At 39.3% G+C, this 26,218-nt stretch overlaps 1 protein-coding gene across 3 annotated transcripts in view; it reads left to right on the forward strand.

Moving 5' to 3' along the window:
* Positions 1 to 25,971, forward strand: part of Vldlr (very low density lipoprotein receptor) — a 33,659-nt gene extending 7,688 nt beyond the window's left edge. The window contains exons 3-20 of one of the 3 annotated variants that reach the window (XM_021725609.3): positions 5,570 to 5,689; positions 10,192 to 10,314; positions 11,619 to 11,741; positions 13,427 to 13,798; positions 13,901 to 14,023; positions 14,109 to 14,231; positions 14,931 to 15,050; positions 15,155 to 15,280; positions 15,762 to 15,933; positions 16,548 to 16,766; positions 17,668 to 17,786; positions 19,250 to 19,389; positions 19,715 to 19,856; positions 21,085 to 21,231; positions 22,083 to 22,166; positions 22,546 to 22,626; positions 23,475 to 23,644; positions 24,858 to 25,971. In XM_021725609.3, coding sequence (XP_021581284.2) covers positions 5,570 to 5,689; positions 10,192 to 10,314; positions 11,619 to 11,741; positions 13,427 to 13,798; positions 13,901 to 14,023; positions 14,109 to 14,231; positions 14,931 to 15,050; positions 15,155 to 15,280; positions 15,762 to 15,933; positions 16,548 to 16,766; positions 17,668 to 17,786; positions 19,250 to 19,389; positions 19,715 to 19,856; positions 21,085 to 21,231; positions 22,083 to 22,166; positions 22,546 to 22,626; positions 23,475 to 23,644; positions 24,858 to 24,893 — 2,540 coding nt within the window. In that variant the 3' untranslated portion in view covers positions 24,894 to 25,971. The remainder of the gene's footprint in view (positions 1 to 5,569; positions 5,690 to 10,191; positions 10,315 to 11,618; positions 11,742 to 13,426; positions 13,799 to 13,900; positions 14,024 to 14,108; positions 14,232 to 14,930; positions 15,051 to 15,154; positions 15,281 to 15,761; positions 15,934 to 16,547; positions 16,767 to 17,667; positions 17,787 to 19,249; positions 19,390 to 19,714; positions 19,857 to 21,084; positions 21,232 to 22,082; positions 22,167 to 22,545; positions 22,627 to 23,474; positions 23,645 to 24,857) is intronic. The other 2 variants (XM_021725607.3, XM_021725608.3) reach the window with 2 other exon arrangements.
* Positions 25,972 to 26,218: the final 247 nt, after the last annotated feature.

A 26,218-nucleotide genomic window follows, 5' to 3' on the forward strand; every position in this document is an offset into this window, starting at 1 on the left:
TTGTAGTTAACTCCTAAACTGGTTCTTAATGTTTCCAAGGCTGACTTTAGGATCAGAACCTCTTAGCACCTTGTTGCAATATTTTCCCTCTGATCAACCTCCTACCCTGTAGAAAAACTTCTTTGCTGACTCAGAAATCTGTTTATCCTAAAAGGAGTTTTAGTCTATGAATAGAAAATTTGGCTTTAAGTAGCAAGCTTTAAAGGAGAAGTGAACTAGACTAAAAATAAATGCCCTTGGTGGCCCCAGAAGTGCCAAAACAAATGGACTGAAGAAATTCCAGCAGATGATAACACTTTTATGCTTGAGCAATGAGGAAGGACATGAAAGAAGTGAATTCTGGGCTGGATAGCCCCACAGTGTGGCCACATGAGCCCCTCTGTGCAGGTTCAAGTGCATACTGAGCCTGAAACTCAGAGACGTCTCTATATTCTAGGCATTCATGTTGGAGCACTTCTGCCAAGATGCCCACTGAGAGTCCTATAGGAAAGTTGTATCCTATCTTAGAAGCTTGGTTTTTACTATAAGGTCTGTGCAGTTTTTAACTGAAGCTTAATTGTAGGAACAATTAGACAACAGCAGGCTGACGTCTATGTGTATTAAAAATCCTGAATCTTTTGGAGCCAAGGGAGTAGCTTTAAACTGTTTAGGTAGCAAGTCTCATGGGACACTGTTGCCTTGAAGGAAGTTTGTGTAGTCTGATTCCATAGATATGAGTGACAGTGAAAGCAAGTGATTCTTGGGGAATTCACTCACTGCTAATTTAAATAGACACATCAGTGAGTAGGTACAATGACTCAAAGGCCTCTCACCCAATGGGACACAGTATTCATTCTACTAAGTATTAGAGCTAGAAGGAAACCTAGACAGTGCAATTTCTTAAAGTAAGAGGATCCTTTTCAAAGTATCTCAGAAAACTCTAGTATTGAAAAGAAAATCTTCCTGGGTGAAACAACTGGGGATCCCTTCTCCAAGGACTTCCTCCTTACTTCAGAACTCCTGAAGCCCTAGGGCAATTCCTGTGAAACACTATGACTATAAGGAACCCACTGAGAATTTTATTTTACTCCAACTTTTCATCTTTCTGAGCAGAAAAATCCTGGATTGTAGAATACCTAGTGCTTTGACTTCCAAGGTAATTCTTTCAGGTATCATTAGGCTTTAGCTTAACCTGAGAATTAAAAAGAACCTTGAGTGTTGATGGTTTCAAGTTCAGCCTGTTCCCTTTATGAAAATATAATACTGAACTTGAGATTTAACTGTCATGGATGGAAACAGACTACAGGTCTGCAATCCTGTAATCCCCAGAGCTTTAGAAACCAAAAGCTTCTTAACTCATTTGGTGCTTTCCATTCTCCTGGACCTCTTTGTGCAGTAGCAGTCCCAGTTGAACACTGAAGAAGGAAAGGTAGACTCTTTGGGGGAACTTGGAGGGAAGACCCACAGTATTCTCATCGAGTGGCTGAGATCTTAGTATTCAGTATAGCATTTGAGCTCTTCCTGCTCTTCATGAAGCAGGGAATTAAATGGAACTGGAGGGAGCTTTCTGCCTATGAGAGTCTCTCAAAACAAATTGCTTAGAAAGGTAGTAAACAGATAGGGATGTCCATGAAGCTTAAGGTCTTTATTTGCCCTCTTTTTTTAAAAAAAAAAATATTTTTTAGTTGTAGTTGGCCACGATACCTTTATTTTATTTATTTATTTTTATGTGGTTCTAGGATTGAACCCAGGGCCTCACACATGCTAGGTGAAGGCTCTATCATTGAGCCCCAGCCTCAGCCCTAGCCCCTTTATTTGCCCTCTTTAAAGCATCCTTTATAAAGCCAGCTACCCTGCCTGCTCCCACTCTCATCTCTCCCCTCTTTTAGACAAGCAGGGATGTATTGGTAGTACATTGAACTCCTAATTCCAGTTGTCCCTCCTTCCAAATGGAATGCCATGTTTGTGTGATGGTGAAATGCAGCTTTATGACAGGCAGACAGCAGTTGGATGCAGTGAACACGTGGGATAAGAAAGGCAGAAATTAAACTCCTTATTGCCTTAGGATATTGGAATGAACACTAAGAAAATCCTATGTCTGTTATGAGCTTGCTTAATATACATTCCTGAGGCAGAATTGCTGGGATTCTAATATAACTTATTATACTTGGTAGTTTTGTATTACAACTAAATTCACCTCTTCGAGGTAATAGAATATTGTATGCTGGCATTTAATCTGAGGTCAGCTTGAGCACCTGCAAGATCTGTAGCTTAAAAACTAATTTTTAAGAAGGTTATCTTCCAAGTACCTCACTTGGGACCTGGAAGTGGTACATCATTTGACAGTGGAGAATCATCTTTTGACATCTACTGTTAAGTTTTATCCAAGCCTGATTATATGTTTATCATTCTGATTATGTCAATGTCAGTGCTTTTGTCTCATTTGACTTGACCTTTGGTAAACTAAAACACTTAAAAAAGTCAAAGCCTTTCAATCTTCACTGTACTCTAGCAGCAGTTCTCTATGCTCTCTGCCTACAAATAGTTATTTTACTACTTTTTCAAATAAAGTACTCAAAGTAGACTCTTACTACTCCCACAGTCTTCACAGGTCGTAAGGACACTGAACTATTGTAAGTGGCCCCTGGAACATGAATCCACACATTAAGAATATGCTAAGCATACATGGTTAATGGGGGCAAGAGGAGGAGGCAGCCAGGTACCTCACAGTGGCTTAGTGGTAGAAAACAAACAGGTGGTACTTCTAAATAACTATCTCTATCTCTTCTTATTTCCCATTATAACTCCCTAGAATCTTATATTCAATTAAAATATTTATAGAATGAATAAATATTATGAAATGCTGATAGGAAATGCCATTAAAACATATTGCTTTGCAGCTAAATCCTAGCTTGACTGGACTCTTGGGATTGGAATAGTAGATAGAGTTTTAAAAGCAATGTATTTAGTACCTGAAGGTAACCACAACCATATGGTAATCTTTACTGGAACCAAATTTTAATCTCCCTGAGAATTAGCCAGAAAGCATAGAATTCTGCCTAGCAGCAGGGGGTGGTTGATACTAGGGAGACCAACTAGAGTATTGTGCACATAACACAAGAGTTCCAGTCTGTGCTTGTCTCTATAGTATCTGTTCTTACGCCAGCACGTCCCAGCTGCAGATGCTGAGAGTGGCAGGAAATCGGAAGGCTTTCTGCTTGAGTCTCCCCCGCCCCCCAACCCCATTCTCCCAGTAATCTACATGCACTACATAAGTCCTCTGGCTTTCCCAAATATTTGTGCATGTTGGCATTAAGAATCAGGTCTGTGCCTTTTATTTCAAAGCAATCGTGTCTCCAGAAGGACAAGCTTTCAATGATAGGGGACCCCTGTCTCCTGTGCCAGGCAAAAAACTGAGTGTCCTCCTTCAAGTCTTAGTTCATACTACAATGAGTTAAATAGCCAAATATTAAGCCAAGGAGAACGGGCTCAGAGATACCGAATGCTGGTCTGTGGCTTAACTTTCCTTTCCTTTCCTTTTCAATCATCACTAAATTAGAAACCATTTCCGTTTGCCTCTTAACTATACTTCCTTGTTTCTTTTGTCTTAGAGCTGATTCATAAATGTGTTTTTCCAATTAGGCCTCAATTTCTAAGATGAGGAACCATATCTTAAACCTCTTTTTCTACCCTCTTCTTGCGGATCCCTTTCTAAATCTGCTTTACTTTGTGATAGGAACATCATTTATGAATAATATTATAGATGTGGACAAGAAATGCCATCAAAGGATTAGGATTTGGCTGCGTGATTGCAGCCACACAAATGGTTTAAACAAATGAGAGAATGAGTCCAGAGGGGGATGGGGTGCCCTTTGTGGACTATTGGCAAACTAGATTCCTTTTATCTTCATCTGGTTCCTTTGGCCCCAAATCACTATTCCAGCCACCGTGTCCAATTTTTAGGAATCAAGCTGGAATAAAGGGAAGGAAAATGATTCCCTAATTTTTTAAGGATACAGCCATACATCACTTAATAATGGAGGTACAATCTGAGAACTGTGATGTTAGGCCGTTTCATCACTGTGCTGACATCAGAGTAGTTAACTTACACAAACCTAGATGTTGTGGCCTACTATACACCTCAACAATACAGTGTAGCCTGCTGTTCTTGGGCTATAAATATGTACAGGAGGGAATTGTACTGAATACTGTAGGCAACTGTAACATGATAGTAAGTGTTTGTATATCTAAAAACAAAAAGTATAGTAAAATAAATATGGTATAAAAGATAAAAACCTGTGCACCTGTGTAGGGCATTTATTATGAATGGATCTTACAAGATTAGAAGTTGCTCTAGATGAGTCTGTAAGTGAGTGGTGAGGGAAGAGAAGGCCCAGGACATTACTGTGCTGACTTTGTAAACACCATGCACTTAAAAAAAGAAAAGATTTTTCTTTCTTCAATAATAAATTATTCATAATTTTTTGCAACTGTTTGTTGTTATTTGGGTTTTGATGCTGGGGATGAAACCCAGGGGCTGCACACTATATAGCAGGTGCCCCATCACCATGCTGTATCTCTAAGCTTTACTGAAATTTTTTGGCTTTATAAACCTTTAAACTCTTTTTAGACTTTTTGACTATTTTGTAATAATACTTAGAACACAAACACACTGTACAAAAATATTCTCTTTATATTCTTATTCTGTAAAATTTTTTCTATGTACAAAAACTTTTGTAATTTTTACTTTTTAAACTTTTTTTGTTAAACACTAAGATACAAATACACACATCAGCCTAAGTCTACACAGGGTCAGGAGCATCAGTATCCAGTATCCCTGTCTTCTACCTCCACACTTTGTCCCACAGGAAAATCTTCAGGGGCAATAACATGCATGAAGCTGTCACCTCCTCTGAGCCTTCTTCTGGAATCCCTTCTGAAGGGCCTGCCTGGGGCTCTTCTGGAGGAGGTGCCACTCTTTTCAGAAATATATCCATGGTGGTGTGCTTGGTTTGTGTCCTTTTTGCACTATAGATTTGCCCATAAGCAGATAATGCACCAGAGCATTGTGCTTTATTAATGAAAACCTCTAGGTATTGAGGTCCCTATTTTCAAATTTTTTAAGAAGCTTGTTTAAGTCTGCAAGAGGTTCTGCTAAGCCCTTCACTGTGAATTTTCTTAGGGATTCTTTTTCTTCTAGTTTTTTTTCCCTTATTTTTCAACTATGTATTCTCTGGCAATAGGAATTCTTTAATTTCAGTTTAGTTTTTTGAGACCACTGTCCTAATCTGCATTCCATTTTGACCAAAACATCATGCAGCACTTGATTCCATTTCTTCCATTTCTATTGGCATTCCATGAGCCAGAACTTAATATCCCTGCAAGAAAGGTTAGGAATCTAGCGATTGGTATTAGCCTGTGCCCAATAACTGAGAATTCAGTTATTGTCAGTCACTGTCTTAAAGGCCCATCCCGTGCTGGCCCCTGAGTCTGCAGCTGTCCCGCTAGGGTCCCCATTCCTAGATTTTAGGTAACTTGTATTTCTAACTTTTCTACCCTGGCTTTGCTAAATGTTTCTTCCTTCTTCTAGGCAGAAAAGCCAAATGTGAGCCCTCCCAATTCCAGTGCACCAATGGCCGCTGTATAACCCTGCTGTGGAAATGTGATGGAGATGAAGACTGTGTCGACGGCAGTGATGAAAAGAACTGTGGTAAGTGAAGAGCTCAGTCACCTCATTTGTCACCTCACTTGGACTCGTGCATGTTACTGAAATGCGATGATGGTATCTTAGTGACTACAAATGTGTTGAGATGCTGCAAATAAAATACACACAAAAGAATTGCTTTGAACCCAAGTCCAAAGAATCTATACTTCCTGGTCCACAGGAACATAATTGAGTGTTTGACACGGGGTTATCAACTTGAGTATGGAATGTTGAAGATAAAGTGGAGTTCCTTTCAGATGACAGGACCTGGTTTATCTTAGATCTGGCATATGGGGTATAGGAAGCTGAGGAAAGGGAAGGGAGGACCAGAAATAGAGGCAAACCGAAGTTGCTTAGAAGTAACTTTTTAAAAATTCTCAAATGGCTCTGATCCCAGAGAAGAAAGCAAGTTGTGGACACTACAAAAATCCACCAAAGTTTTGGCGTGGTAATTAACCCTGGGCATAGAAACTACAAGCCAGCAAAGACGAAAGATCAGATAAGGATTCATTTCTAATCCTGTTCCCACAATAGTTGCTGATTCTAAAGCATGAAGCAGGGCGGAAGACATTCTCTCCCCAAGAGAATGGGGATATAACATCATACCATTGATCAGTATCAAAAGATCATTGCAAAAAATGCTTGTGTGTGCGGTCTACATGACTTCACATCAAACAAAACATCTGAGAGCTACATACCAAGGTCACGTTTAGGTACCTAAAGTACATGGCTGAAGTTTCCTTTTTTGAACCCTTTCTTTTGTGTTGTAAAAATCTTGAAGCAGTTTTGTGTGCAAATATTGGTACTACCATTGACATTTACCTTTTAAGAGATACCGTATACAGTTGTTCATTATGCACACCAGAAACACAGAAGAAAAACAGAAGCTAAACAAGGGTCTTCAAATGCCATCTTGTAATGCTCTTACCTTCTTCTTCATGCAACATTACTAAAATGTTATAAACATTGTCTTATGCTTGCTCTTTCTGATGCAATATCATGGGTGTTTTCATGCCTGTGTGCAGATTAGCAGCTCTTTTGAAAGCATAGAAAGTCCACTCTGCAATCTTGGATAAAAAAATTATCTCCAGTCTCATGACCAAGAATAGTTCTCTTGTGCTACACGTTTCCATCATTTGCATTTAACACTAAGATTTTAATCTATTCCACAAAACATTAAGTTCCATGCTATTTCTAGGTTACTTAGGTAATACAGTTCTCAACAAATATCTCCACGAGAAAGACCTCATTCTTTTCAACTGTTCTTTTGATCTAAGGAGCAATTCTTCCCCTATTCTAATTGTATATTGGGCAAAACCCATTGCTTTTTCTTAAAAAGTAATTATTCTCTTCATGCTGTAGAAGTCTTCTTTTATCATCTGACTCAGTAGAATCCAGCCTGGGCCATCTTAGGGTAATTATTGTTTTTTCCTAAAATACCCTCTACTAGCCATAGTAGGAGGATTTGGGTCAAGGAAGAAGATAGATGAACCGTACAGTGAATCAAGATCATTTGAAGTAGGAGAACTTAAATATATTATTGGTCAGAATCTGTTGCTGTTTCACAGATGTGAAGAAGAGAAAGAAAGTGGAAACTTCGCTCAGGAAGCTCTGATTGCTTATTCTAAAATGTTTCCTGATGTAAGGAAAAAGCTTCATAATTACTTAAAATTTCCAAAGCCACCTCCTGCTTCTCCTGTCTAACCTTTTGATAGGGAACTTGATTACAATTTCAGTAGAGCTCTTTCTTTCAAGCATGACAACTAGCATATTTAGTCAACTTGAGTTTAGATTCCATGAGTTATGTGCTTCTATTGGCCCCAGTAACTCATTTTTTTTAAGTGTTGGGCTGAGCTGGTAAATCAGTAACTGAGACACCCTAAGTATGTAACTGCTGGTTCACCTCCCTGGTGGCACATTGACATTTCCATCCATATCTCAAGGTCCAGTTCAAATGTCTTCTTTTTTCTTTTCCTTTTTAAAAATTAGTATTACTTTTAGGCATGAACTCAGGGGTATTCTGTCACTGAGGTTCATTTTGTTAATTTTTTTTAATTTTGAGACAGGGTCTTATTACTGCCTGAGACTGACCTCAAACTTGGATCCTCCAACCTTAGCCTCCTAAGTTACTAGAGTCACAGGCATGTGCCACTATGCCCAGCTTCGAATATCTTTTCTTTATTCCACATCCCTGACCAGTGTTTGCTCAGATGGAGGGAGATGAACTCTTTAACAATTTATTGGTTCCTTTTTATCTTTGTATGACACTTTGTTCCACAGCCAGTCTTTCATGTTGTCATGATATTTTCTACTTCTTGAAATCATGTCCTCTCTTTATGGCCATTCCCCTTCTGCCTCTTTTGCAAATTCTGAAATACATCATAGGTTGAATTATACCAATTAACCCTGCTGTCTCTGGGTTCTCCCCAAACTGCAGAGAATGTGGGTCTCAGAGAGCACTGAATGTGTTAACACTGGGGCTTCTCTGTGAAGATGATTTTAGAAACAGGTGTGAATCTAAGCTAATATGGCCTTTCTTATTTCCATAGCTACTTAACTCAAGGAGATGAATGATCCTTTTTGGATTACTATAATTCATCAACCCATCTTGAGTGTTAGAAATTGACTATAGTCACTATAGCCCCACTTCACAATATCTTAGGCTTAACTAAGCCCTAAATACTGAGACTTTTACATTGCTTAAGCCCCTGTCTTGAAGAGGTCCTTTTCCAACTTTTAGCAAATTGTGGTCTTTTAGTTGATTTACAAGCAGAGTATATTTATTAGAGAAGAATGTTTCAAAATGAAAATTCAGGCCAGGTGTAGTGGCACACATCTGTAATCCCAGGAGCTCAGGAGGCTGAGGCAGGAGAATCGCAAGTTCAAAGCCAATCTTAGCAACTTAATGAGGCCCTAAGCAACTTAGTGAGACTGTATCTCAAAATAAATAAATAAGGGCTGGGGATGTGGCTCAGTGGTTAAGCACCTCTAGGTTCCATTCCTGGTAGTCCTCCCCCAACACCTCCCCCGCAAAAAAAAAAGGAAACTCAAGTAGAAAGTATAGGAACTTAGGCCAAGAAAGAATATAGAATAAGGAAGAAAAGCTGTGGGCATCCTGTCTGGCTACTTTATCAAGACTGTTTCATACTTTATGGCTCATTTGTGTTTGGGTGACCAAGCTACCTGGTTTGCTTAGGGTAGTCTTTCATGCTTATTTTCCTGACATAATTAACAGTGACCCCTTGAACAGTGAACTGCATTATAATCCTAAGCATAGAGGAAGGACCTGCCCTAGGAAGAATTAGTAGGACTGACCCCTATTTTGACACCGGCAGTAAGCTATGGGAATTAGCTCTGGCAGCTTCAGTGACTTTTAGCAGGTTGATGTGACATCGCCCTTTGACTGGGAAGGTGAAAACATCTTCTCTCTTGAATGTTAAACAGCTCTTGTCATAGTTCCCTTTAAATTTTCTCCCTTTTCTATGAGTTCCTTGTCCCCTGTATACCAAAAAGGGTGACAGTATTCAACACTGGGGCTTCACCTTCTATCCACACACTAAAACATGTTTTATGAAGAGATGCCCCTAGCCCAGTGTCTTAGCTATAAGAAAAATACCATAGGCTGTGTGGCACAGACAACAGCAACGTATTTCTCACAGTTGTGTAGCCCGTGAAGCTCAGGGTCAAGATCCTGGCAGATCTAGTATCTGGTAAGGACTCTTGTCCTTATTTGTGGTGTGATACTCCTCTGAAACTCATGATGAAATTTTATTTCCAGTGTAATGGTGCTGAGATGTGGTGGGACATTTAAGAAGTGACTTAGGTCATTAAGAGAAAACAGAGCCTTTCTCCCTGGACTGGGTTAGTTACTGAGAGAGAAGACTGTTACAAACAAGGACGCCCCTTGTATTTTGCCTTTTCCACATACATCCACTTGTCCTTCCATTTTCTACTGTGTCATGGCACCACACGAGGCCCTGACCCGAAGCTGAGCCAATGCTGGTGCCATGTTCTTGGACTGCCACCTTCCAGCCAAAATATATTTCTTTCCTTTACAAACTACCTAGTGTCAGGTATCCTGTTATAGTAAAAGAAAGTGGGCTTGAACCAAGACACTTATGCAGTACACAAATGATTTGGAAGAAATTCATGAAGAGAATACAAATATTAGTTAATCTCAGCATTCCAAACAGGCAAGAAGTTCATTGTAAGGTGTCCCTGGCCTGAAAGACGATGAACAAAGTTTTTCTTTCCTTGAATTTGGTATTATCCAAGTTTCTCAAATGAACACCTTCATCTGAAAAAAAAAAAAAAATATATATATATATATATATATATATATATATATATATGAGTCTTCCAAAGTTGTCCTGAATGTTGGCAACTGAGCATCCATCAACTCAGATTTACTTTTAAAGGAAATATATCAAAATGTAATTGGGGCTTTAAGGTAGGATTGGGGTCTTGGGTGAGTGGCTTCAACTTTAACTTGGGAATGAACTTTGCAGTGAAGAAGACATGTGCAGAGTCTGACTTTGTGTGCAACAATGGCCAGTGTGTTCCCAACCGGTGGCAGTGTGATGGGGATCCAGACTGTGAAGATGGTTCTGACGAAAGCCCAGAACAGTGCCGTGAGTGTGACTTGCTTCAGATTTAAACTCTTCCAAGATTTTTTGTGTTTCATAATTTTAAAAAACTGCTTAATCTACTACTTGGTATTCATTTTCCTTTGCCTGCCTTAAAGTTTAAGTCAATTGACTCCAAGGTCATTGAAGTTATTAACAGTTGATCAGTCTCCTGTAAAGAACAAAAGACTGACATTCTCTTGGGTAGCTTCACTCTTGAACACTTAAGACGGAAGCCAGCAGATTTGATTAAGAACTCCTTGACTAGGTGCATAGATTTTCAAATGCTTGATAATAATGACTCTGAGCAGATGGTACTCTGGTCCTGGAAGCTAAGTCAAGACGTGAGGGTTCCCTGTGGGCCAAGCTTTTAGATGCACAGCTTTTCATATTATGAAAGAAAAGCTATTACTGAAGGGTCAAGGTGAATAGCAATTGGGTGATTTCATGACTTTTAACAAACTTGTCACTTATAGTTGCTAAGCAGTTTGTTCTTAAAGAAACATCATAGACATGCAAATGTACATCTTTGTCTGCAGGCTGATATTCAGGGGGAAGTCTAAGACCATAGAGGATGATGGTTTGTGATCATATAATTGGCATCATTTGAATGTCAAGGTAAAGAAAGTCTTAGAATTCATGTAAGGCAGGAGAGATCTGCAGACCCAGAAAAAAGAAGGATCAACATGAACAAAATTTAGGTCCAGAATATGATGATAGGGGAAAAAAAAAAACTTATGCTGAGACTCACAATTTTTTTAGGCATGAAGTGAGGGGAATAATTATGATATTAGTTAAGACTAATACAAAGATTCAGCCTCAAATGTTAGTGAAGGACAACCTGGTAAAGTCAAGAATTAGGGCTTATTCCTACTTTGCAAGATGTAGATCCAATGGATACCGTGATGGAGGCTTATCAGGGAGCCTAGGCCATGGACAGTTTCATAGGTATTAGCCCATCTGGCCTTTGATGAAGTGGGGTTAGGTGACAGTATCTGTATGCCCACTTCATATCCAGGAGATAAATATGGCCTAGGAACAGGCCAGCCAATCAACCTAACCATGCCAAGTAAAACAAAATCCAGAACTGAGCACACCATGGAGCCTTGAAGGAGTGACATGGTCAAGGTTCTCAGGTGCACTGCCAGGTGGCATTGGTTGGCACGGCTTCTAAGGAATAGAGCTGGCGAAGGATCTGCCCAGTGTGCCAGGCCACCAAGGTACAGGTGTTACACTTCCAGGCAGTGCAGGAGCTGCAGCTTTGCACTGATGGGTTTTGAGGCTCTTTTGAGACTGTATATCATCAACAGATATGAGAACATGCCGCATAAATGAAATCAGCTGTGGCGCCCGTTCTACTCAGTGTATCCCAGTGTCCTGGAGATGTGATGGTGAAAATGATTGTGACAGTGGAGAAGATGAAGAAAACTGTGGTAAGAAGATCAGTGTGCAGTGGCATATCCCAAAGACCCTTTTCCTCAAAGAAGGGTGGGCAAGGGAAGTGAACTTAAGCATGAAGACTTACATTGACTCACTTTTCAGTGACTTCACTATCTGCTCAATCCTTGTCCTTCATAACTGCCCTAAAATTCTGAAAGCCATTCTCATGGTAACTAGCTATTGTGTGGTATTTCTTTTAGGAAAATAGAAATAAGAAGGTAAGTCTTTCAGGGCAGTTATATTTAGCAGTAGCTCAGGGAAACAGCAATCGTGTGAGCTTTTGGCTCTGTTATAGTAATTCATAGACCTTCCTCACTTTGGCTCAATAAAACTGTAAGGTGAGTAGGGCCAGCAAACACATTCATAGGTCTTAACTAGATTGGCTTATTGGAATAAAAAAAATTACTTGAGTATTATACAAGCAGTTTTTATCCCCAAGCTAGATTCTGTTACAATTTTTCCAAAAGTTAAGGTGGCAGAGAGGCATACGTTAACATTGTTGCTAGGAAATTCCTGAAGAAAATTCCACCCAATCCTTATCTCCTGTCACAGTTCCTATCTCTGAAAGCTATCTCTTTTTCCTATTCTTTCATGTTTCAGTTCTTGGAAAATCTATAAAATACTACATGTTACAGGTGAGGGCCTGGGAAAATCTCTAGGTTGAGCAAACATTGCTTTGAGTGTTCTTTCAACCTACCGCCCTTTTTATATGGCCTCTAAGACCTACAGCTCCTGAGTCTGATGAGTGTGGCCTACCGATGCAGTACTAGACCAGGGAGTATACAGGCCCTGGCAGCTGAAATGCCAGACCTGCATGGAGAAGTCACCTCCTGAGGTCAATACCACTGCACCTAGTCCAATGAGTTTTAGTGTTCAATCCTAGAATTCAGAGCTTTATACACTGGTAAGCCCTGGAGCTGCCAAGTGTTTCCCTCACAAATTGAGACATTGCTTCCCAAGAGAGTCGTGGTCTCCATTCCAGTCACCACCAAATTGTGACCTTTATCTGTTTGGCAGGAATTTTAAGTCAAAGTACAAACTGGCTAATATGATTAGCTTATCGTTATTAGCATACCTTGCTGCCAGATTGTGTTTCAAGCCATAGCAATGACTTTTAAAAATTGAAAGTGTTTAAGCTTTATTATTGTTGATCCTCATTGAAAGGACCAAAAAAAGAAGAAACCACGTATAGTGGTGTATGGCTTACTTCTTTTTGGTGATAATGTCTTAATGCTTACTGTATTGTGTTACCTGTTTGCATAATGCATGCTTTGCAACCTGGCCCTGGCATGCATTATAATTTAATTTAGGTGTAATTTAATCTCTGCCTTCCAAAATGAAATCTCTTACAACAGTTTAAATTTTTAATCACTGTCCCACTAAGAGTCAATTGTGGTTCTCATGTCAAAATTAATTTCTAGTCTTCAACTATTTTCTTGGTCCTTTATTTCTGTTCTTAACTTATTCATAGTATGCCTGAGTACATTTTTTAACCTGGTGAGACTGTTTCTTCAAACTTTAAGAACTTATTCTTAATATAACTCAGCTATAGCTTTTAAGTTAAGCTTGGAAGCTAAAATTAATGATCAAAAATCAATATAGTTGCTTTTTTGGATAAGAGTCTTGTCAAAAGAGCAATGCTGAAGTGCTTTCAATGGGGCATCTTCTCTCTTCTTAGGCAACATAACATGTAGCCCAGATGAGTTCACTTGCTCCAGTGGTCGCTGCATCTCCAGGAACTTTGTGTGCAATGGCCAGGACGACTGTAATGATGGCAGCGATGAGCTGGACTGTGCCCCACCCACCTGCGGTGCCCATGAGTTCCAGTGCAGCACCTCCTCCTGCATCCCCATTAGCTGGGTATGTGATGACGATGCAGACTGTTCAGACCAGTCAGATGAGTCCCTTGAGCAGTGTGGCCGCCAGCCTGTTATACACACCAAGTGCCCGGCCAGCGAGATCCAATGTGGCTCTGGCGAGTGCATCCACAAGAAATGGCGATGTGACGGGGACCCTGACTGCAAAGATGGTAGTGATGAGGTCAACTGTCGTAAGTAGCTTTCTTATCTGCAGGGCATGGTCAGTTTTCTTCCATATATCAACTGGGGATAGTTTGACCAGCTTCATTCCTTTGTGTTTCCTCCTTTTGTAGCTTCTCGAACCTGCAGACCTGACCAATTTGAATGTGAGGATGGTGGCTGTATCCATGGCAGCAGGCAGTGTAATGGCATCCGAGACTGTGTTGATGGTTCTGATGAAGTCAATTGCAAAAATGGTAAGGGTTTTGGGGGGGTTGGTTAGGCAAGGGATTGCTTAGCTTAGATCCACTAACGGAACCTCTCTTCTGTTTCTTGTTGTAGTCAATCAGTGCTTGGGCCCTGGGAAATTCAAGTGCAGAAGTGGGGAATGTATAGACATCAGCAAAGTGTGTAACCAGGAGCAGGACTGCAGAGACTGGAGTGATGAGCCCCTGAAAGAATGTCGTAAGTGAAGGGGTTGCTCAAGGACAGAGTGGGCAGTTTGATTCAATCCATAGTGCTAATGCTGTTTGGATCTTGCATGATGACTGGTTAAACTTTTAATGAACTATAATTTAATTGAATTTTTAGGCTTGAGGGTTAAGTTTTATGTTTTGAAAATCCAGGCAGTGACAGACTAATTTGTCGTTTAGCCCCCTTAAAAATAACTGGGCAGGCACAGTGGCACACACCTGTAATCCCAGTGCTTCAGAGGCGTAGGCAGGAGGATCATGAGTTCAAAGCAAGATTAAGTAACTTAGCAAAACCCTAAGCAACTTAATGAGACCCTGTCTCAAAGTAAAACTAAATAGAAAGGGGAAAGGGCTGGGGATGTGGCTCAGTGGTTAAGTGCCCTTGGTTTCAATCTCCAATACCTCGCCCCCCCCCCCCCCCCCCGGCCACAGAAAAGGATAATTGATGGGCAATAGAGAAACTTGACTAAATACTGTTTAACTGATAACTTGCCAGGGATTTGGGGTTTACCATTTCCCTCTATCCACCCTAAGATGCATAACTATAAATAAATAAATTAAATCTTAGGAAAAATCATGAGTCTGGTGAAGCCAACTAAACAGTTTATCACAAAGCCTGAATTTTAAGTGAGTAGGGTAAATAACAATTGAGAATAAGTTGTCAAGTGACTTTGCTACATTTTTATTTCAGATGTCAATGAATGCTTGGTAAATAATGGTGGATGTTCCCATATCTGCAAAGACCTAGTTATAGGCTACGAATGTGACTGTGCAGCTGGGTTTGAACTGATAGATAGGAAAACCTGTGGAGGTGAGTTGAAGAAGAGATTCTAGTCCCCCCAGGGAGATGGGAAAGGGCAGAATACATCTAGCAAGGCATAGGAACAGCAAGACTAATTCTAATTTCCCTCCTAGATATTGATGAATGCCAAAATCCGGGAATCTGCAGTCAAATTTGTATCAACCTAAAAGGCGGTTACAAGTGTGAATGTAGTCGTGGCTATCAAATGGATCTTGCCACTGGCGTGTGCAAGGCAGTAGGTAAATGGACTTGGGCTGGTGTTGCTCTGGTACCTTTATAAGTAAGTGCTTATAAAAGGTACAACCAGCGGCTGCAACAGTCACACCAAATACAAAACTGAATAGTACTGGAGAGCAATGCTTCTAAACTCCTAGAGCAGTAGGCTAGGTTACATAGCAGACCATCTCCTCACACACTCCTTTTGCATATGGTACCATGAATTCTTACCATATTTGCTTACTTTCTGCTTCTGAAACTAAGTGCAATTCATATAAGTAACCTGTTCGTCAGCCACCTTGTGTGGAATGCTTAACCCTAGACCGCCTTCCGAAACAGTAGGAAGCACCAGCAGGTCCCTAGGGCAGGAATTTTGGACCAGGGGCTACCGAGGTGTTCAGTACTACCTTTGCTTTGCAAGTGCTCCTCTGCTGGGAGAAGGTGACTTAGAAAGACCTTGTCATCTTACAGCAAAATTTAGTCCACCTGACTTTTATCTTTCAGGCAAAGAACCAAGTCTGATCTTCACTAATAGAAGAGACATCAGGAAGATTGGCTTGGAGAGAAAAGAATATATCCAACTTGTTGAACAGCTAAGAAACACTGTGGCTCTTGATGCTGACATTGCTGCTCAGAAACTGTTCTGGGCTGATCTCAGCCAAAAGGCCATCTTCAGGTAACTTTCAGTTCTGTTCCTGGGCTTTTGGCATAAGTCACTGTCACTTGGCCTGTGGGAAGGTTTGGAGGGGTTTCTCTCATCTCTAGCTCCAATCTAGCATCTAATTATCTGGGAGTATTAAATCTAACACTGATTCTTTAGCTATTAAATTATTGTCCATTCTTAATTAGAAACTAATTGTTGTAAGGTAAAAGGTGGCTAAAGCTGTGAAACTGTAGCAGATGACATCTTAATTTCTCATATTTTCTCTCCTTTCTCTATGGTTCATTGAGAACTCAGTTCACTGAGTTCACTGATACTATAAATAGAAATGATATAGCAGCCTTTTCTTAATGGGATTCTTAGTGGGAACTTAGAAACTCAGATGATGGCTACTGAAACAAATAGCTTCACTTAGAACTTTTGCACATATATAGAATATGTATCAGTAACTACAATGTTACTAACTTAGCATGAGTGAGAAGCATGGTTGAATAATTTGAATGGTAAGCTATAGTGTTACTAGAGTTCTTTCTGAATAAAGCCCTTGACCATTTTATAAGCAGAAAGCCCATTCTCCAGGCTCTAATGGTGTCAAACTCTTAAATTTCTTGTGACCTATTCTGTTTCAGTGCCTCAATTGATGACAAGGTTGGTAGACATGTTAAAATGATCGACAATGTCTATAATCCTGCAGCCATTGCTGTTGATTGGGTGTACAAGACCATCTACTGGACTGATGCGGCTTCTAAGACTATTTCAGTAGCTACCCTAGACGGAACCAAGAGGAAGTTCCTGTTTAACTCCGACTTACGAGAACCTGCCTCCATAGCCGTCGACCCATTGTCTGGGTTCGTATTCTATGTTTGCCATCGTCAGTCTTTTGGATGCTATCTGCTTAGATCAGGAACTTTCCTCATACATCCCAAGATTAATCAGAAACAAAGAATTTTCCAGTTCAAGGTGTCCAAGGTGCCACGGTGGAGCAACCTTGGGATGGCCCCTCTATATGGCACATCCTTTCTTTCTGGCTCCTGTACATGTGACTGTTGGGTGGCCTTAGGGGAACTGTACTTCGGGTTTTATGTTTTGACTACAGTATAAGCTCTGACTTAAACTTTATGCCCACCCAGTCTCTATACTCCTCCTCGTCCTTGTCCTCCTCATCATCATCATCATCATTGTCTGAAAACTTTGCTGTGTTAGTTCTAAGTTATTGAACTTAAATACTAGCATGAAATGCTGGGATTTTAAGCCATAGTCCCTGAAGGCTTCCAAAGTGCAAGTTGTTTAAAAGTTCAGTTGAAACAAATGCCTCTCTAGAAATATATTGCTGAGGGGTTTCCTTAAGTTGCCACTAAGTCACATAGACAGGTAGCTTAGGAAATTAACTAAAGTAATCACAGTTACTCCTTACTAAGTATCATTAGAACATAATCAGTCAGCCCCTACTATAAAACTTAAGGGTATTCTTTTACTCCTCTAAGATAATTCAGTGTTTTAAAAGGAAATACATAGCCTTGACTTTGGACTGAAACTCAAATGTCAGAGTGATACCGATTACCACGGTTACTAATGAGCTTGTAGATTCTTAGGGTGAAATTTGATTTACCCAGAATATAAATTAAATCCTTAAGTCTCACTATTTGTCTCTAAAGAATCAATCCCCAGAGTTTTCTATTTCTTTTGTTTCAAGCTACCACTATATTCCTTCTCACCACTGAGACATAATTCTGATCTCCCTCTTCCCAGCTTTGTTTACTGGTCAGATTGGGGCGAACCAGCTAAGATAGAAAAAGCAGGAATGAATGGATTTGACCGACGTCCGCTGGTGACAGCCGATATCCAGTGGCCCAATGGGATTACGCTTGGTGTGTATGTCCTTCCTCCTCACCCACCAAATTCAACTCTCTTCATAGCATTGTCACTTATCTCCATAGTAAATTCTGGATTACAGCAGATAACTTTTCTAGTTTCCTCTATAGTGGGAACTTAGATGAGAGTACCCAAACAACACAAATAGAATGGTAAACTTAACAAAATAATAATGCTGTTCATTTGGCCTAACATGGAACACGATTTCAGGGAATCTTGCTTTTAGAGATTCTTCTACTGAATATGATGGGCACAGGTGCCTTGGCATTTCTAGAATCACAGGCTTGTAATAGTTTTCTTCTGGTTCATTCAAGAACTATAAAATTCTAACCTCTTTTTTTACACTTTTATTTGAATATAAAATGACAGAAAGTGTGACATTCAGAAGTTGCTCTCAGAGACAAATTTATGAGATTTTGTGGAATAATGGTTACTTTGATAGAACTGTGTTAGATTTTTGGATTTTTACAAGTTTATTTACTGCTAGTTGCTGGTTTTCTTAATGCTAAATGTGTCATTTTCATTCATTGGTAAACTTTAAGAAACATGGTCATTGCAGAAAGTTATAATTAAGTCAACTTAATAGACTTTAAATTGCTAGTTTTCATACTTTACCTTGAGACAACAATCCTTATTTTTAGGAGTAACTACATTTTTAATCATGATATTCTTTGGTCAACTATGAGCTAAATTCCAAGATAAGGTATCCATATATGTTTACCACTTTTTATCTTTGAAGATGAAATTCTGTTAGTAAACAGGATGTCAATTTGTTTTGCTAACTGAATATTTGGGTATTCAAATTTGTATTAGTGGTAATACAGAAATATTTAAGTCTCAGAGTAACAAATGTAAAACAGATGTGAGATGAAAAAGAATATATAAGAAGGCATACATAGAAATAAGTACGTGCATTATTTTTCATGCATATTTTCATTATATCCAAATTAAAATATATTACATCTATGTATGTATATATATGTAAAATATAGGTGTATATGTATATATTATGTATGTTTATATGTATATTTAATATGTATTTATAATATATATTCATTTAGCTTCAATATTCTTAGGCTGTCATAATAGTGAAATAACATGAGTATTAGGTAGCTTAAACAACAACAACAAAAAATATCTTCTCTCAATTCTGGAAGATGGAAGTTCAAGTTATAGAAATCAGCCTTTTTGCTGTTTCCTCATATGGCCATCTAATCTCTTAATACTTTCTATCATGTAACATTTCTTAAGTCAGTTACTTTGAGAGTCTTCATTTGTCCCCCCAAATGAATCTAAATACAGATTCTGTATGCTTCTTCATAAGTTTTTGGGGAACCATTAAGAAAAGAACCCCTGCTGGAGAAGGAACCATGAAAGTAGAATATTAGATTCCTCAGATATTTTAATTGTAAGCCAGGGCTATAATTATGTATCATATGGTGTCAATTTTTCTACCTAGATCTTATAAAAAGCCGCCTCTATTGGCTTGATTCCAAGTTGCACATGTTGTCCAGTGTGGATTTGAATGGACAAGACCGGAGGATAGTACTGAAGTCTCTGGAGTTCCTGGCTCATCCTCTTGCACTAACAATATTTGAGGTATGCTATGTGTCTCACATTTGAGTTTCCACCTTTGAGTCACTATAGCACTTGGATGAGAAAAAACAAGGATGGGGAAGGACGGGAAGAGTATAGGACAGCTTGAAAAATTGCTTTCATTTAAAAGCTGGTACAAATTAGAAACTAATTCCTCAAAGCACTTCAAGAAACCTGAACTTGCTTCTCTTACAATTTTACATCTAATGTCCCAGAGAAGCATTCAATAACCTTAGTCCATTAGATAGCCAGTAAATAATGATGACCCTAAATAATTGACTTCTGTTAATCCTGGGTGTGCATGCTAATTGTTGGGGCTCTGTTTCAGGATCGCGTCTACTGGATAGATGGGGAAAATGAAGCAGTCTATGGTGCCAATAAATTCACTGGATCAGAGCTGGCTACTCTAGTCAACAATCTTAATGATGCTCAAGACATCATTGTCTATCATGAACTTGTGCAGCCCTCAGGTAACCTAGAGAAGCAAGTCCTTAGTGGTTACTTATTGGTCACTTCTGACCCACAACCTACTGGGAATCAGCAGCTCTTGAGCAACTCTATAACTTTCTATAAAATGAAATGAAAATTTTGCCCTCCTGCACTCTACCTTAGATACCTCACACTTGATATTTCTGCCTTCTTAGGGAAATGGCTTCAGAATGTCATCTTTCTTTCAACCCTCAGTGTCAGACGTTGTATTTCTAATTCTTCCATACCCCTTTGGTTCTTCTTGCTAAGCCTGTTGCACCAGTCTCCATAGTAGCTTCTGTGCCACAAACTTTCCCTACTTCTAGTTTTCTGGGGTTTCTCTAACAAAGTACCCCAGATTGGGTTTATTAAATAATAAATTTATTTTCTTACAGTTCTGGAGGTTTAAATCCAAAAATCAAGATGCTAGCATCTTGTTGGTTCCTTTTGAGGACTGTGAGATGGAGACCTGCCCCAGGTCTTTTTCCTTGGCTTACAGATGGTCATCTTCTCCCCTTTTCTTCACATCATCTTTCCTCTTCACATGCCTATGTCTCAATTTCCTCTTCTAAGAAGGACACAGTCATATTGAATGAGGGACCACCTGATGACCTCAGCTTGGTTATCTCTGTAAAGGCCCTGCCTCTAAGGTCACATACTCAGGTACTGGGGGTGAGGATTTCAACATACAAATTTTAGGGAGGGATGCAGTTCAACCTATAATACCTACCTTCCTCCTGTGACACATAAGATTGTGCAGATCCTCAAACACATCTGGCCATATTCCATATTTTCTCCTGTTCAAAATGCTCAGCTCATCTATCTAAATGAAATACTCAAACTTTCCTTCCACTGTATAAGAGCAAGTCAAGGTAAAGCCAGGAGAACATACACTTGGTCTTCTCCTGAGATGGACAAACAGTGACATACCTAGCTGGGGACATACCTAGCATGTTCAATGCCAAGGTTCAATTTCCAGCGCTGCAAGACAGACAGACAGTGAGAACTTCATCTCCCTTTCTTGCCTCCTTCCGAGACCTGCCTGTTGAAAACATAAGTCATATTCTGCACCTAAGGAACCTCTTAGAATCTGGTGTCCTTAGAGCATGCTCCTGTGCCCTGACACTATTCATTAACTGGTCTTGAAGCTTTGACAAAGTAAGCAAGTTTAAGTTCCATGGAGAAAGAAAGCACTTGAATTCCTATTCTAAAGAATTTATTTTCGACTAGGTAAAAATTGGTGTGAAGAAGATATGGAGAATGGAGGATGTGAATACCTATGCCTTCCAGCACCACAGATTAATGATCACTCTCCAAAGTATACCTGTTCCTGTCCCAATGGCTACAATCTAGAGGAAAATGGGCGAGAATGCCAAAGTAAGGCTTATTGCATTTTGACCACAAGCAGTACATACGAAAGGAATAAGACACTATCTATAAAAAACTGGCCTGGATTTTAAGAATTCTGTTTTACCTAACCCTTGAAATAGATCAGACATGTGCTACTATTGCATGCCACATGTTCACCTCAGAACTTCAGAACTGACCTGTAACCTATTTCAACATTAGATAAATTTATAGGTGACAAAGTGTCGATGTATCTCATTCCAATTTGTGCCAGTTAGCACTGTAACATTACTGAGCTAGTAAACTGGAAGGTAATTAAAGTCTTAATGTTTTCCTCCACAGAAGACACACTGCAATTATTCTTAAGTAAGTCCATGGTTACAGGAAACCTGTAGCCTCAGTGGGTGACACTGGTTTAAACTCATACTGAACTTGCATGTTAATCCTCTATTCTTGGTTTTTGATTAAGTAACAAATTAAACTTGCTTGTTGTGAGCAAGGAATATGATGAGGCTTTTATTAGCTTAATTCTGGGTCATGACAGACTTTATTGAGAAAATAGCTGCAGGACCATCTGGTAGGCCTGGTACATCAGAGCATCTTGAGAACACATCTTGCAACTTCCAGGAGCCTGGGTATTACTGACAGGGGTGAAGTGTGGCTGTGCATCTTTTTGAATTGTCGAATTCCATATGCAAACTGTTCTACCCAAAGCTTCATGTACTTCTGTTTTTGCATGAAGACTACTATTTCTCTCAAGTTGGACACATACATCTATTTCACTTGATGTTACAATAACCTCTTGCATGGCTTGTCTACACTAAACTGCTAGCCATTTGGGAACCTGGGCATTACCCAGGTTCTTGATTTTTGTAATCCAGGTACTTCAACTACTGTGGCTTACAGTGAGACAAAAGATGCCAACACAACAGAAATTCCACCAACGAGTGGACTAGTTCCTGGAGGTATTGGGTTCAGTACTACAAACTGTTAATCTCCACTAACAGCCACACTCTTTATATACATAGTGTACATAATTAATGCAGCCTTTAACTACTAGTTCTGCCCCTGATTGGTAACCTATATTTAAACTCTAAAGACTTAGAACCTGCATATCCTCGATCTGCCTGATTTAGTAATGCTTCTATTATAGAATTGTGAGAGAAATGGCTCCTCCAGCCTGTGACTGAAATACTCCTAGGCCAGAGTTGCTCCTGGTATTCCATTATTTTAGTTACTAAACATTGATTTTGGTTGCAAAGGTATGAGGCTCTCTACCTGATGGGTAAATTTCCAAGTCTGAATTCAGACTCTTGTAAACTGATTGATATTATTCTCCTATAGGGATCAATGTGACCACAGCAGTATCAGAGGTCAGTGTTCCCCCAAAAGGAACATCTGCTGCCTGGGCCATCCTTCCTCTCTGTAAGTAGATTCCCTTCACTTGGAGATCTAATGAACATCTTAGACACCTGATGAACAGTGCTCATTTATTTAGAGCCTCCTTCCCATGGCCTCTTAGGTTGCCATAGAATTTGTGACACTGATTCATTCTTACTCTCTTTCCCCACCTGGTACACACAGAGTCCATATTTTCTACACATTGGTTTTCTTAGCACAGTAACAGGAAATGCTGATGTTCAATAATTTCATGAAAGGTGTTTATTGCTTTCTACTTTAGAGTTTCTACTTTAGCCTATTATCCTCATTCACAATAAATCCCTTTAATAAGAGTTCTGTTCTATTCACCTTTGAAATATGCATAATGCTTTATGCAGATGAAATGCAAAAAATGCTTAAATTCTTTCTTCAGGAGAGGTGGGTAAAGATTCTCAAACCCAGAGAATCCTTAACTACTTTTAGTTTATATTCTATAAGTCCTATGAAGCTGTTATAAGACATATGAATTCTAAGGCACTTTGCATAAATGGCCTCTTTGTCTTAGATTATTGGATTTCCACATTGCCTAACACACCAGAACCCCCCGAATAGCTCTCCAGAAACTTCTGAAATTTTAATTTAGTCTTCCTGGGAGTGGGGCCCAGGACTGTACACTTGCAAGGATGGTTGTGACTAGCTTAGTGTTTAGAATACTACAACCCACTAAGGTGAACTTATTTCAAACCCCTGGCTCATATATATTCCAATTTCTAGTTGTCCCAGTTTCCTAAAACATGAAACTTATTAAAGTTGGTTATCATGGATCCCTGAATATTACCTTTCCTATGTGTTCTGAAACTAAAACTCATTTAGTCACCCTCTAACTTTTTCAGTGCTATTGGTGATGGCGGCAGTAGGTGGCTACTTGATGTGGCGGAATTGGCAACACAAGAACATGAAAAGCATGAACTTTGATAACCCTGTGTACTTGAAGACCACTGAAGAGGACCTCTCAATAGACATTGGTAGACACAGTGCTTCTGTTGGACACACGTACCCAGCAGTAAGTCAGCTTTGTGTCTTTTTTTTATACCATAGCTTAAAGTGAGACTTTTTGAAAAGGAGACCAAAACTTGAGCCCGAGCTATCTAGGCTAAGAAGGGCCTTAGGATCTTGGAACCACCAAACATTTCATCCACTACCAGATATCAGACAGACTAGCTTGTAAGACTGTAAGTCAGTAAGTTAATAAGCATCTCACCCATGCAGGATAACAATCAGGTCAAACCAAGGTCATCACTATAGTATTTGAGATATTTTTAGTTACAGAAATGACATGTAAATATTAGTACAAACCAAGTAGCTCCTTGCCTACTGGACACCTAAAAGCAAATTAGTAACTCATGCATAGGGATTACCTATAAGGAAAATGACTTGAAGTCAGGGTATTGGGTAAGATTCACTTAGCCAAAGTACTACTAGATGGTTTACTTATAAAGTACCCCATTCCACCAAGTAGAGCTAGTTTTTCCTTCAGCAGTAGAGTCACTCACTTGTTCTTCAGGTGGAACCCACATCATTATGGGAACTTAGGGAACAGGATAAACAAAACATGTGCTGAGTACTCCCCTCCAAGCTTTCTGGTGAAACAGGTGATGGCCAATTCAGGGCACACATGTGTCTTCTCACACTATTCTCCAAGCATTATTATGACCATTATGTAGAAAAGCCAGAATAAATAATGCTATTTTCACTGTCTACCAAGTATGTATAAGTTGAGTATTCCTTATGCAAAATACTTTGAATCAGAACTGATTTGAATGTTGAGTTTTTTCAGAATTTGGAATATCTTCATATTCATAATGAGATTATGTTGGGGATAGACCCATGTCTGAACTCACAATCCATTTATATCCTGTGTACACCCTATACACATAGCCTGAAAGTAACTTTGTGCAATATTCTTAGCGTGTGTTCATTTTGACTGCAATCCTCTCATGCGAGGTCAGGTGTGGAATTTTCCATTTGCAGTGTTATGTCAGTGCTCACAAAATTCCAGATTTTAGAGCAATTTGAATTTCAAATTTTCAGATTAGGAGTTTGATTCAGGTTAAATGCATGAGTGCTACAACTTAATCACGTTTTGTACCTGCCTTTCCTCCTAAGAACTTTGATCTCTGACCAGCCCCAAAACAAAGAAAGCTCGTTTTAGAGACTAGAGTTACAACCAGTGAGTAATCACCAAGTTCATTCTAAACATTTTTATTTTTCCACAGATATCAGTTGTAAGCACAGATGATGATCTAGCTTGACTTCTGAGACCAGTCTCAACCTTTGAGGTATAAACCAATAATGCCCCACTTCGGAATGGTAACCAAGCCAGCAGCTGAAGTCTCTCTTCCTCCTGTCTGGAAGATTGTCAAGATCTCTTTGCGTGGATCAAGCTTGTGTACTTGACCATTTTTATATGACTTTTGTAAATATTCTTGTCCACATTCTACTTCAGCTTTGGATGTGGTTACCAAGTATCTGTAACCCTTGAATTTCTAGACAGTATTGCCACCTCTGGCCAAATATGCACTTTCCCTAGAAAGCCATATTCCAGCGATGAAACTTGTGCTATAGTATATACCATCTGTACATACATTGTATAGGCCACCTGTAAATATCCCAGAGAACAATCACTATTCTTAAGCACTTTGAAAATATTTCTATGTAAATTATTGTAAACTTTTTCAATGGTTGGGACAATGGCAATAGGATAAAACGGGTTACTAAGATGAAATTGCCAAAAAATTTGTAAACTAATTTTGTACGTATGAATGAAATCTTTGACCTCAATGGAGGTTTGCAAAGACTGAGTGTTCAAACTACTGTACATTTTTATTCAAGTGCTAAAAAATTAAACCAAGCAGCTTAACCATGGTTTGTGCCTATTCCTCTCAGATGAACTGCTTGCTGTAAACAGCCTAAGTAGTGTCAAGTGTTCTAACTGAATCTAGGAGCCACAGTTCTCTATCATGTGTAACTAAGCCTGTAATTGAGCTACTTTATCTTACAACCAAGTACTAACTAAAGAATACAGTACCATTTGATGTATTATCCCCAAATATTTCTTATTTTGTAAAAATAACTTTATTCTTGCTTACAAAAGAGTTCCTTTTTTCATTAATCTGACTCCTTATCTACAAACATTGAGCTAAGATTTCTATGAATTCTTTTACTTTGTACTTAAGTCTCTGTTTTCTGTGTTCTGTCATTATCTATGGGTCAAGGACAAGTGCCTTCTAAGGCATAGGGGGGGACCTCTCTTATAAAAAGCCTGTTATCATCCCATGAAGATGGCTGAGGGGTATAATAAATAAGCAGTGCCACTCTTGAACAATCTAAGATGGTGTTTTTCAGTGTGAGTCTAGGAACAGCAGCATCTGCATCATTTGGAAACAGTAGAAATGCAGATTCTTAGACCCAAACCCAGATCTACTGAAGCAGAAACTCTACGGGTGGTTTCCAGGAACCTGGAACAAACTCTTGTGCTGATGCTCATGTAAACTGAAGTTGAAAACCTCTGTTCTAATGTGTTTGTTTTTTTGTGTGGGGGAATATAATTAAAGCATCTTCAAAATTGTCAGCCTAC

This window comes from Ictidomys tridecemlineatus, chromosome 4 (assembly GCF_052094955.1).
Source record: "Ictidomys tridecemlineatus isolate mIctTri1 chromosome 4, mIctTri1.hap1, whole genome shotgun sequence".
Taxonomy (NCBI): domain Eukaryota; kingdom Metazoa; phylum Chordata; class Mammalia; order Rodentia; family Sciuridae; genus Ictidomys; species Ictidomys tridecemlineatus.